General features: G+C 42.4%; 1 protein-coding gene across 1 annotated transcript in view; it reads right to left on the bottom strand.

Moving 5' to 3' along the window:
- Positions 1 to 663: 663 nt before the first annotated feature.
- The window catches only part of LOC145412496 (cytochrome P450 9e2-like), an 82,406-nt gene continuing 69,563 nt past the window's right edge, over positions 664 to 13,506 (bottom strand). The window contains exons 5-6 of the mRNA XM_080282384.1: positions 5,429 to 5,619; positions 664 to 1,068 (exon numbers count right to left, since the gene is read on the bottom strand). Coding sequence (XP_080138510.1) covers positions 896 to 1,068; positions 5,429 to 5,619 — 364 coding nt within the window. The 3' untranslated portion in view covers positions 664 to 895. The remainder of the gene's footprint in view (positions 1,069 to 5,428; positions 5,620 to 13,506) is intronic.

The following is a 13,506-nucleotide window of genomic DNA, read 5'->3' on the forward strand; positions in this document are numbered from 1 at the left end:
CCTTCTTCCTCATATTAAAAAAAAAAAAAAAGTGAGTTGCCGAGACAATTGCGTGGGGGGATCATGCAGGGTCAGGCAGTGTCACCGCGTGGTGACTGGTGGAGGAAGGTCTCCCACATATGCCTACCAAAAATAACCAGCGAAACTTGAAAAATGTGCAAAGGACAGACCTCGCAATTGAAAAATGTACCAGTACGTCGTCGGGTCTCAGTATGAAAAAAAAAAAAAAGTTGTGACGTACCCATACATCGTCGAGATGCAACAGGTTAATACGTCTGGTGGCTCTGATAATTTCATGACTCAGTTCATGTAGATATTTTTTTTGCAAGACATTCTCCTTTGCTAGCTTGCATTCTCTTATAAGGTCTTTAACTTCTCAAGCATTTATTTCTTATATAAGATTTCCTTCTAAAAGAGTCATGCTGATTCCTCTTCGGTTGTTATGCATTGCCTCCCTGTCTAAACTTAATATTCTGATTTACTATTATTCACTCCCAGCTGTGTAATGTAATACTGCCTAACGTCATTTAAAACTAAATAACAGAGCTGCCCTGACCACTGCAAGGAAATTTGCTGTAGGTTCTCAATCTCAGTTCGTCTGCCCATATTGCCCTTTCTTTTGTGGGCCTTTCCTCACCATTACTCTTCTCTCCTTGGATGAAGGACTTCACTCCTATGATGTATTTTCTCTTCTAGTCTTGCTACCTCCAATCGATTCTGTTCAGCTCTGGAGATACTTTTTGTACTAGAAGGATTTAACAGAGCTTTGAATACTCCCCCTCCCCTCCACAGCAAGAAATGCCCCCTTAGGTGCTTAAAAGCGGCTGCATGAAACAAAAATAAATGCACACACACACACACACACACACACACACACACACACACACACACACAATTATGTCACTGGATTCAGGGGTGTAAGATGGAGTTTGGACCCCTTCTTAGGCCGAAGCGTAAGTGCACCTCTGTCGTAGGTAATTTCTTCATGTCCCGCAGCCACGGCGAACTCAGCGGCCAGCAAGAGTTTGGCCAGAGCAACCTTCTCTTCCATCAGGGCGAACCGCATTGCTGGAAGGAAACCATTATTGTCATCATCATCATTACCATCCTCCTCCTCATGATCATCATCATGAAAGTGCTCACCCTGATGAACCTGCATTTCTGGAGTGAAAGATTACAATGTTAGTGTTGTATTATTAACACTGAGTAAAGGAAGGTGTGAACCCTAAATATCTAACGGTTACTTATGGAACAATTATTGTTAGGTGTGGTTATGCTCCATCACATAGTAGAGAGTACAGTCATCTGGGTGAGGCATGTGCTGTCATCGTCACTCAGTAATTATCGTGAAAACTTAGGAGCTTGTCCACACTGTTGTACGATATTCATAAAATTTTGTGTCAATTTGCATTTGTTTATGCTCTCACAATAACTCACAGCTACCAAACAGTTCAGAATTTAAATAGAATACATAAAAACTACAAGAAGATGAAGATGATGATGATGATGATGGTGGTGAAGAAGATGAAGACGGTGGTGGTAGTGGTGGTGGTGATGGTGAAGAAGAAGAAGACAAAAAACGGAGGCAAAGAAGTAGAATTGCCCAGAAAATGCAACATCCATGGTGTACCGTCAGTCTGAAAGCTTGTCTACACGATCAGATGGCACTTGTGGTTTTGAGTATAATAATGATGAATTTCTATAAAATAATCTGTCTGACACACTTTAGCTGCTTCTAATCCTCTGTGTTGTTTGTCACAGTGTTTTGAAACTAATGAGTAACGTGCTCTGACATGACACACCGACACTGATCGTCTGGGAAGACCTGATGGCCGAACCCTTGCTCTTATCCTGTGTACTTGACCTTTGACTGATTGCTCACAAAATCAAATTAATTCATCCATACATAACCCTAAACCCATCCACCAAGATTGGTTCATAATGCTTCAAAAGTGTAAGCTGACCTTACCCACTAGCCCAGCGTTTCTCAACCTTTTTACCCTTATGAAACCCTTCAAATAATATTCATGTCTCAGGGAACCCTTACATAAAAATTACTATATATCATTATAATCTTTCTTTCTTTTGTATAAAATTAAAGTTCACAAGGAGAACATAATGTATTTTTTTTGATGACTGGTTTAAGCAAAAAATAACTTAGGTTTATCTCAAGTTTATTGACAATGCAAAAAATTAATAATATAAATAAACAACTGAAATCAAACTGCTTGTTCATGAGACCTCATACGGAGGGTTTCATTCACACGCAGAAAATTAAACAAATAACCAACATCATATATAACATATAAACAGAACGAAAACAGATAATAACTACTAGTGTTACTACAGTAACTTAATAAAAAAAAATTAAACAAATAAAATTGAAGCAAATTAAGCCAAAATGAAGAACTAACCCTGAGAGAGAGAGAGAGAGAGAGAGAGAGAGAGAGAGAGAGAGAGAGAGAGAGAGAAAAACTTCTCATAAACTAACAAAATCATAAACATACTTAAGCTGTTAAAATTCAAATGATGGGTAACATTTACTAAATAACGTGGGTGAATGAGGGACTGTACCGGCGGGAAGTACATGCAGGACTGATGGGAACCGTGCATGTGTCATGTACTCAAGTGAGTCACTTGATATACGAATCCCTCACGTATAGCTCCTGTCTACTGCCCACTAGAGGCGGTTTCACACTGGTGCCGTAGAGACGTCGCTAAGTATATTCCCTATAATTATTATACTTTTAAATGATATAACAGGTTAAGACTTTAAGATAATACCCAAGAATTTTCCCAGAATATGCCGTACGTGTATAGTAAAATTACGAATATGAAATGAAACACAAAAATAACTCAAAAATGCATTTACATATGAGAAGTCTATTTATCACTATTTCTCTCGGGACCCCTGGCGACCTATCGTGGAACCCTGGGGTTCCGGGGAACCCCGGTTGAGAAACGCTGCACTAGCCGTTGCTGTCGTTCTATTGTTCTGAAACAGATAATTTGTCGTCACTTACCAATATCCTGTTTCACACACTATGATCCAAAACAAAACCGACCTGATTGAGTTAAAATATAGAATACTTGCCACTGACCGGTGATCTTTATCTCTGACCAGTAGTTCTCAAAACTGAATTACTTCACTCTTTCTCATCCTTGAATCCTTCCATCAAGCTGGATTACAATCAGATCAAAAGTATGAACTGACCTTGCCCTTGACCTATGACGTTTCTATGCCAAATTTAATTTATTCTTCTTCTGGTGGTTGTGAATCATTATAAGAGATCTGGTGCAATACCTTCCATTTCTTATTTTAAATATAATCCTGCTTACAAACAGACAGCCAAACAAAAGGACGGGAAAAAAAACGGACCTATAACCCCATACCATTGTGCGCGCGGATATAAAGATGACAAAGCAAATCTACTTCTGACAGTAACTGCCTAGTGGACTTACTTAGCATTGAAATTAGCAAATATATTTATTAGTAAAAAAATACTAATAATAAAGGCTTAGGAAAGAAACTTATTCCAAGAGTCTTCCTGGCTTGAAAATCGACCTCAGGTTTTATGGGTACTGTTCCTGCTACAGAACCAGCGCAGTTCCTGTGTCCTATTGATTTAAAAAAAAAAAAAAAAAAAAGGGTGAGACAGTCTTAATGGTTGCCTTGTTTTTGCCTCCTGGTAGATGATGTTTGGATAAATTTGAGTTAAGTTTGGTTGAACCAGATTAGATTAGGTTGGGTTGGGCTAGGTTAGGTTAAGATAGGATGAACTAGGTTAGGTTAGGTTCAGGTGAACTAGGTTAGATTAGGTTAAGCTGAACTAGGTTAGATTAGGCTGAGCTACATTAGAGTAGGTTACATTGAACTGGATTACATTAGGTTGGGCTGAAGTAGGCCAGAGTAGGTTAGAATGAATCAGGTTTGATTAGGTTAGGCTGAACTACTGTAGGTTACATTATGTTAAGTTGAAATAGACTAATTAGTTTAGCTTAAGTGAAATTAACCCACCGCATCCCATTGACGTATATATATGTCCACACATTCTGTCACTGTCAGTCCCATTGACATATATAAATGCGCATCAATTGCAAGGTTCCAAATTTGCACAATTTTCAAGTTTTGCACGTGATTTTTGGTACGTATACACGGGACACCTTCCTCTACAAGACGCCAGGCAGGGACAATGCCTTACCCCGCTTGACCTCCCCCCACCCCCGCACGCCATTATTTCGGCAATTCACCTGTTACCAGTGACCTGACCAGTAATGACATGTCGTGCCACGGTACGAAATTCAGGGCCAGAGTGATTCCCCAATTGATGACAATGTGGAGGACAAAGTTTACGTAGCATTAGAAGAAGAAACAGTCAGAAATGATGATCAGGTAATGTCGCCAAAAAAGGTCAGGTATGTTGATGTGTTTGGTGAGTGAAACTGTGCTTATATTGCCTATATTACTGTGTGAAAACCAATATACTCTCGTACTACATATAAATTCTTACCAAATAAATAAATAAATATTGTTTATGAGTGGTGTGGAATAGTTACCCTCCCACAGAACTCGTTTTCTTTTGAGCCAGCCTGATGGAAAACCCAGTAAGATAAGAGGAACTGCTACCTGTATTGAGTATTTTAAACCGAAGGTGAACGATTTCTCTATGAATTTTCGATGTTTCTCGCCAAAAGTGGAGGTTTCAGCCAAAAAAATTCTTTTCCAAACTTGGTCGGGATTGGGGGGAGTCAGTGGTGGAAAATAGGTCGGGATGGGGCGGGTTAAGTAAGGTAAGGGTTTGTTAGGTTAGGTCAGATTGGGTTTATGTTAAGGTTAGGTTAGGTGGGTGAAGGTATCAGTACACAAAAAATACTTAGCAATTTTCCAATATAATACATAGGTCCAATTCCAAAACGAATGAGTAAAAATTTTGTTGGATGTTGACCTTATTTGTCGGTTATGTTAAGCTTGGTGAGGTTAGGTTAAGTTTGTTTCATTTAGGTTAGGTTATGGCAGGGTATGGTGGTTCAAGTTAAGATAGATTATGTTAGGAGGCATCAAAGAACCCAAACACATGCGACATTACAAAATGATTGATATTGTCCTTGTTTACTGCTGAGTTAGGTTAGCTTAGGTTAACTTACGTTGGCTTCTATAGGATAGATTAGGTTTTAGGTGAGCAGAGTTATCTTTTGGAGCCTAGAGTAGATCAGGTTAGGTTAAGTTAGATTATCTTAGGTTAGGAATCAGAAGAGCAAAAATGCATGGAATGTTACGAAGGCAGTTCCTGGGTCCCACAGCAAAGGGCAAAGTGAATGAAGTGCTTGATGCTGGCTATATTTTCAGGTGTGTGTTAGGTCAAGCTGGATCAGGTTAGATTAGGCTTGATTGTATTAGGTGAGATAAAAAAAAAAAATGGGACATTACCAAGGCAGTTTCTGGGTCCCGCTCCAAAGGGCAGATGAGTGAAGTGCTTAATGTTGGCCTTGTTCTCGGGCATGAAGCGATCTGGACGGAACTTGTCAGGTTGGGGCCAGTAGCGAGGGTCGTGGTGGATACTCCAGATGGGGTAGTGTACCAAGTCGCCAGGCCTTAGCACCACTTCTGTCCCGGACACTCTAGCCATTCAAATGAGATAACATTAGAGGGAACAGAACATGAATGGGTTTTTGGGTGGCAGTGGTAACAATCACAGTCTACTGACTCACTCTTAGCGAATAAAATTGTCTAGCAAAGCTGGAGTTCAAGACTATAGCTGTCTTGAACAAGAATGTATTACCCTTTTTACTCTCACTTGGGCTAAAAGTGCCATCTATCCATCTTGAATGCTAGATTGTGACAAGAAATTAACACTAGAATATGATGCTAGTCACGAAGAAGTGCAATGGAAAGAAGTGCAATGGAAATTCAGAGCCACTGTATTGTTTTATTCTCCTAGTGTGCTACATGAAATGAGCTCCAAAAGGACCAGAATCTGAGCCAGGTTAAGGTGAAAAAAATGTAGTAATGCCACCAATGACCCTCTTGTGATTGGAAAAACTCTGATACTTTATTCCATTTCTGCGAAACAATAACATTAGGGACATTAGGATTTCTAGTCCTCAACATCAAGGAAAGGATGGCCAATCAAACAAGACCCGAAGTTGTAAATATCTAAGAACAAAAAAACTCTCTATACAGAGCACACAACTCTACTCAAGTCCAAGTACCCAACTGAGGGGGGTCACCGGCAACAGAGCTTGAAGTGTGGCTGGCAGTGTCAACTACTCTGGAGGCATGCCTGCCTTCACAGGGTTCAGCGCCTGTCGGCCTCGTGGACTAAGCATTCCGAGCCCCTGCATCAGTGGTAGAGGAGGTATGCTGGTGATGCTGCTTCTCCCTGTCTATCTTCTCTCTTGGGCGGGGTTTTTGCCTTCCCATGTGTTTGCTCTGTGTGGCGTCCCGGAATGCTGGAAAACGGGAGTCCTGGGGTTGAGCAATGCTGCATGATGTACCCTGCAGCTGCAACACACCACTTTGGTCCCCTATAGTTGCTAAACAAGCAGTCTGGTTGGGCCTGACCAGGTTAATTGGCTGGTCACTTGTTCGCCAGGGTGAAGTAGATATGGGGGAGCGGGCCTGGTGGCTCCTATAATCCTGGAGTCACCTTTGTTTAGGTTCTCCGGTGGTTACCTACGTATACTCCCTAACAACCTCCTGGGTCATCAGTGGTGTTATCCCTGGCATATGGCCTCCCCTTGTTGGGCTCCATCGTGGGTGGAGGAGTGGGGGAGCAACGTATATTTTGTTGTATGTGGTTCTTTTAAATAATGTCCTGTTGACGACCATGCATCTGTCCTTCGATTCTCAGACTCGCAGTCCCTCGTTGCCATTCTGGAGCATTGCCAGACTCCTGGGGACTACTCTCCTTTGCCCCACAATCGAGCTGGGACTGGGAGGCGTTCATGTCAGGTTGGTTCAGCTCTAGGGTTAGGCCCACAAGAAATGGTGAATGAATCATGTGCAAGATATTTAGTGCTGAAATCCTCTGTGAGTAGGTCAGTGCTTGATACTGACATTTTTTATATAAACCATGCCATTGTTTCACCTTGTGGCAGGGAACCTAAACTGTCTTCTCAGAGGGATAGAACCATCCTTATTGAGGTGTCCTCCCCAGAACAGAGCTCCCAATTACTGGCTTTGACATCTGTTACTGGTGTATATGTTTCATACGTTCTTCATGCCACCTATAACTGATGTAAGAGTGTCATTTTATCCCATGAGCGCCTTCAATAGTCAGAGACAAGCCTGTTGGAAGAGTTCCTGTCTTGTGTGGTGATGCTAAGAGCCTGCAAAAGAAAATAGATGGTATTCTGACCCGTACTCCACTCTTGTTCTCAACATTTGACCAGCTAACTGTGCCTGCTTCAGTGAAACTGGCTTGGCTGTCACTTCCTGTGAAGCCATATGGGTCAACTCCAAAGCAGTGTTTCCACTATCAGGGGTACGCATTAGCTGCTGTGCACGGACTGGTCTTCCTTGTGTCTGTGTCTCCTGTGGCGACCCAAGCCATACTGATGACTGTCCAGGACCCCTTAAATGCTATCACTGTGGGGGTTCCCATGCTATAACTTCTTGAATCTGTCCTCACTACTGTATTGAGAAGATTTTGACCATTTGTACACATGAGAAGGTTTCACTTCCTGAAGCAAAGAGGAGGGCCTAGACACGCTTCTTTCAGCCTGAGGTTTCTTATTCTTCTATCCTTTCTGGATCACTTTTGCTCCATTCAGTGTTTCAGAAGTTGTCTCGACCCATTCCAGTGCCTACTTCTCTGTCTGGTGATTTGCCAAATGCTGTCCTTGAGACTGGATGTGACACTGTTGTTTGCTCATTCTATTCTCAGAACATTTCTTCCCCAAACATCGGTGGCTTAGGGTTTGCCCATTTCCATGGTAGTGGCAGATGTCCACATTGACGTGTCATCTTCTCCCATGTCCAGCGTGCGTGAAGTTGATCTGAACCTGGTAAGCGTTACTGTGGTTCTTCAGAGTCCTCTGAGCCTGAGGACCAACCACCTAAGTTCTCTATTGTGGAACCTTGTGAGGACCTGTCTGCTGTTCCCCCTGCCATAGAGTCTCCGGAGTCTACCCAGGTGCAGGGTGAAGTTGGTGTTTTGCCTGTGATCCAGCTCCCACTTGGGGATTGAGTTGCATGGATTGCTGGTACCTCAGTTCTGCTACATCCGATATCAGCTTCACACGATTCTGGTCCCGTAAACTCTGTCTCTGCTTTGTAGACTTCTGGTGGTGGCACTGGCTGACCTACTTCACCTAGGCCAGGCTGTAAGCTGCCCTCCAAGCAACCATTCCTTACCATTCAGGAGAGAAGTGTTGTAAAATTTGTTCATTTTCATCCTCATGTTTGCTTTCAGATGGTTGGCACAATGTGTGAGTTCCAGGTGCTGGGCAGTCCTTTTCTAGGGGTCTTCCAAAGCATCAGTCCAAACCTGCTTGCTTGTCAGGGGCTGTGCAGTCCCTCAACTATAAGGGCTTCAGGTAATCAACAATGCCAGGTTCAGTAAACGTTGCTATGTAGTGGAACTACAGAGGTGTTAGAGCCAATTGAGAGTATCTCCAACTGCTCCTGTCTGAGTTTTACCCCTTCTGTGTCAGCCTTCAGGAAACTATGGTTGGAGACAGGCTTCTTCCTGCTCCTAGAGGATAATAAACTTTCTGTTTACCACCTCTTATATCCTGTGGTTCCCGAGGTGACTGTGCTATTCTGTGCCGGACAGATATTCCATTCATTTCTTTATTTGTCCAGTACCCCCTACAGGTTCTGACCATACAGTTACACCTGGAGAGGACTTACGTAATCTGTCGCCTTTACTTACTACTCTCTGTAGCTGTATCATGTGTCGATCTTGATCACCTTATTCGCCAACTTCCTAGGCTATTTCTTCTCCATGGTGACCGAAATAGGTGTTATGCTTTGCTAGGTGATACTCTGTGTAACTCCCATGGTGATCTCGAGGCATCTTTGATTCAGGATATAGGCCTGGTTCTGCTGACTCCTAGCGATTCGACGGATTTTTATGTACAAAATGGTACTTTATCCATTATTGATCATACACTGGTCATCCTAGATTGTTCATTGGACTTTTCATGTCAGACTTTGCCTGACTTGCACGGTAGTGATCATTACTCTGTTGTGATTAAGTCATGCAACTCTTTGCAGGTGGTGCATGTCCTCCACTCCAGGTGGTGCATGTCCTTCATTGGCGTTGAAGGCTTACTGGGCAGAGTTTGCAGAACACTGTAATTTTGACTTTAGTGTTTCTGACTTTGAGAGTACTGATAAAGCAGAACAGTATTTTACATTTACTGTATATCAGGCTGGTTTTTCCTCTTTGAGAATTTCTCGACTGTCTGGAAAGTTCTGCAGGAGACCTGTGTGTTGGTGTAATGAGGAATGTGCTTTGGCCAGGAGTGTGAACAATGTTGCTAGTAAGAGATACACGAAAAATATATATATTTTTTTTTATTCAGATTAAGAAAGTTCGTGCCTGTTATCGGTGGGTTCAGAAAAACTCATGTCACACCTCATGGAGAACCTATGTCTCATCTGTCACCTCATACACTCCTTTACCAATGGTCTAGAAGAAAGTGAGGAAAATACCGGACATGTATTCATCTTCTTGCCAGGGATCTCCTGTACCCAACGCCTCTGAGGTAACTTCAGCCCTGGGAGAGCACTTTTATTACGTTTCTAAATCAGATCCCGCCAAGCTGTTTAGTTGTTTTCGCCATCAACAGTAGAGGTTAGGTATTTCCTTTTTATCTAATGGAGAACCTTATAATGCATTCATTACTTTATGTGAACTGCGTGCTGCTCTCCAGCAGTGTAGTGGCTGTGCTCCTGGACCTGATGACATTCCTTTTGTGATGATTCGCCATTTGCCATACCATGCTCTATTGTTTTAGTTAGAGCTTTATAATTAGATATGGGATAAAGGCGTAGTCCCAACAAACTGGAAGATGGGTATAGTCCTTCCATCTCCTAAGCCAGGTAAAGATCATTCTAATGTCACAAATTATCGTTCAGTTTGTTTGACGTCTTGTCCATGCAGACTCTTCGAGAAGGTGGTTAATGTGAGGCTCGTTTGGTATCTAGGCAAAAATGGTTTCTTCTTTTCGTCACAAAGTCGTTTTGTAGAATGTGATGTACTTAAGACAACCCCATCAGACTTGAGTTGGCAATATGTGAGGCTTTTGCATCTTGACAACATCTTGTGGCTGTGATCTTTGATCTGAAATAAGTATACGATACGGTATGGCTCCATGGCATTCTGAGTCAGCTTCACAATTCTGGGATGTGTGGCCGACGGCCTTTATTCCTTTGCAAATTCTTATCAAACTGCAAGTTTCAGTTCCATGTGGACTCTTCACTCTTTGCCCCTCGAGTTCAGGAGGAGGGTTTTCCAAACGGGAGTGTGCTCAGTGTTCCTTTATTTACTGTTGTCACAAATGGCATAATAGGTTCCTTGCCTGAAGGGGTGTCTTCAGTTTATGTAGATGACCTAGCAATATGGTTTGGTGGATCCTGGATGTGTGCAGTTTAAAGTAAAATGCAGCTAGTACTGGACAGGGTCGCAAACTGGGCGGAATAGAGACGTTTTCGTTTTTTTCAAGCAGGACTGTGGCTATGCAGGTCTGTAGAATTAGGGAGGTTCATCCAGACCCTGATTTGTTTCTAAGAGGACGCCAGCTACAGTCCATGGAGGAGAACATATTTCAGGGCTTAACATTTCACTGTCGACTTAATTGGGTTTTGCATTTGAAACTACTAAGAGCATCTTGTTTGCAAGCAATGAAATTGTTGATGGTACTATCTCACACCTTGTGGGGTGAGATACACCTGTATCAAGCTTTAGTGGGGTCAAAACTTGCTTACAGTTGCGAGGTGTACTCATCTGCTAATGTGCTGCGGCTTCAAATTCTCGATCTTGTGCATTATGCTGGTTTGCATCTCTACTGGTGCTTTCATATCTCCCAAATTCCTAGCTTGTCGGTCAAGAATGTGTGCCTCCCCTAGATCTACAGCGCAAGGCACTGATCATTCAATGCTGGAACCGTGTGATTGTATGCCAAACTCACTCACCGCTGTTTGGTGTCATAAGGCATTATTTCAATTTTATAATTTGCATTCTCGCACTCTGCATACCCCTGGGTACAGAGTCAGACAGGTTATGAGAGATATAGGTCTGTTTGCAGAACCTGTCTGCCCTGTCCGACTCCCAGGGATCGCCCCATGGTTTCTTCCAAAGGTGCAAGTGTGCAGAGATATTGTAGGTACCACATCTTCTGTCACTTTACTAGCTCTCCATTAGCAATTTTTAGATCATTCATCCATTCACAGAGGCACCATTCCTGTATATGTAGATGCCTCGAAGTCAGACGCTGGTGTTGGGGCTGGGGTGGGTTTCCCAAATTTTGTATAGGGAGGAAGTCTTCCTCTAGATTGCTCAGAATTTACTGTGGAACTGACTGCTGTCGTTTTAGCTCTTCAACTAATTTTAACACACGAGGAGACTTCTTTTACGATTTTTAGTGATTCTTAAAGTACCCTTTTGGGTCTTCAGTCCTTTAAATCAACTCATCCCCTGGTCCTTGCTGTTCTTCAGTGGCTTTTTCTGATACAGAGGCGTGGTAAACTTGTCCAGTTTTGTTGGGTTCCCGAACATGTTGGTTTGGAGGGCAATGAAAGAGCGGACACATTAACTAAAGGTGCATTTTCTCAATGGCCCTCTAACAACTACCCAGTTCCCACTTCTGCTATGACACCTCCTTGAAGTATGCGATTCGTACAGGTTGGCAGAGACAGAAGGATTCTGTAGCTATTAATTAAGGAAATTTTTCAGAGAGCGGTTGTGGTGAGGGTTCTCCCCTCCATGGCTCAGCAGTTGAAGGTGGCTCCTGCCTGGCTTTGCATTGGGCACTCATGGCTTACACACGGGTCTGATGTGTGGTGGGATGCAACCGTATTGCAATGATGGCCTTGTTTCCTCTATTGTCCATCACTTGCTGGTCGAGAGTCGAAGTCTGAACTACATCAGAGATACCTCCATGCATGAGGGGGTAGATGGTGGTTACTGTCTGTCCTCGATGGTTGGAGGTCTACGGCTATTTAACTGATGTTTTTAGCTTTTTTCAGGTGGGCTTCCTGACGTTTTCATAGGTAACTGATACTAAGTAATTTATCCTCTTTTCATTTAGAGTATTTTATTTCAACATGGGATTTTGAACTTTGTTTTAGTAAGCAAAATTTAAATTTAAATATTTTGTGGTGTCTTTTACCTTGTTGTCCGACAGCATATGACCCTGGCAGTTGCACCACCAGTTTTTATTATATTTAATAATCAATGTAACATTCAAACAAGCCTAAGTAATTCTAACAATATAGCCAGTATTATAAAGGAAAAACTTACCTGTTTGTTGCGTGAGTTTCAAGCTGTAGGGACGCCGTGATTTGAAAGGTGGGCTTCTTGGGATGTGGGCATGTGCGAGTCGGATAGAGTTTTGTTCAACCCGTCCTCAGACCAAAATGTCTGACTACCGACTGACACAAATAAAGAAAAAGATGGTGACCTGATTTGTGCCAGGGCACAGGTGGAGTACTACACAGAAAACGTAATGAATTAATTTGTATGAAAGCCTTTTGCTTAGTATACAAATGAAACGAACTAAATATTTACTCTAGGTTTAAACCGTTTTTAGTCCAATAGCTTTCTTATTCAAGTATTAGGATGCCCAAAAGTAGACAACAGCACTAGTTTCAAAGACGTTAGGGCATCCACAATGGTTCCCATTTCATTTATATTAAGAAAGCCACAGAATACTATGAAATAAAATATTACATATATTAGGTAACATCCCTATCTTTTCCTGTTGCCTGAAACATATTAACATTGAACTTTGGTACACCTGTTATTCTAATCTATTGCTTCGATGCTTCAGAGTTTGAATATTGATGAAAATTTCCACACGGGGATTTCCCCTACTGTTGGCCTGAAGGGAAAAGGGAACCCAGTGTTGAAGCTGTTCATCTCTCTCAAAGCATTAACTAGCAGAGCTTGTACGATCTGAGCAAGATCAGCGAAGTACTCCATTGACCTTGGATCTAGTATCACCGGAATCACATGCAAACCTAAGAGGGGGAAGTAGATTAGGTTGGCCCGCTTCAGTGTCAGCTCCTGACGCTATGAACTTCTGGAATACATGCAACCATCATATGAAGCTGGCACACCTGGTGTGAGCTGTTGTAGCCACTCGGCTCAGAGAATCATCAGGATCCGGCATTTTGTTAACCCATAAGCTTCCCTGGTTCCTATGTGAGGGACTGTGCTGGAAGGGTGCTAAGCGTACTGCCCTCCTCTTATCGGCTCATTATCGCAATGTTCATGGGTCCGTACCACGGGGTTCCCTTCTTTGTTAACCTTTGAAAATGCCCAATTCCGTCGTATA

This window comes from Coenobita brevimanus, chromosome 93 (assembly GCF_032717465.1).
Source record: "Coenobita brevimanus isolate Jiangsu-jjx chromosome 93, ASM3271746v2, whole genome shotgun sequence".
Lineage (NCBI taxonomy): Eukaryota > Metazoa > Arthropoda > Malacostraca > Decapoda > Coenobitidae > Coenobita > Coenobita brevimanus.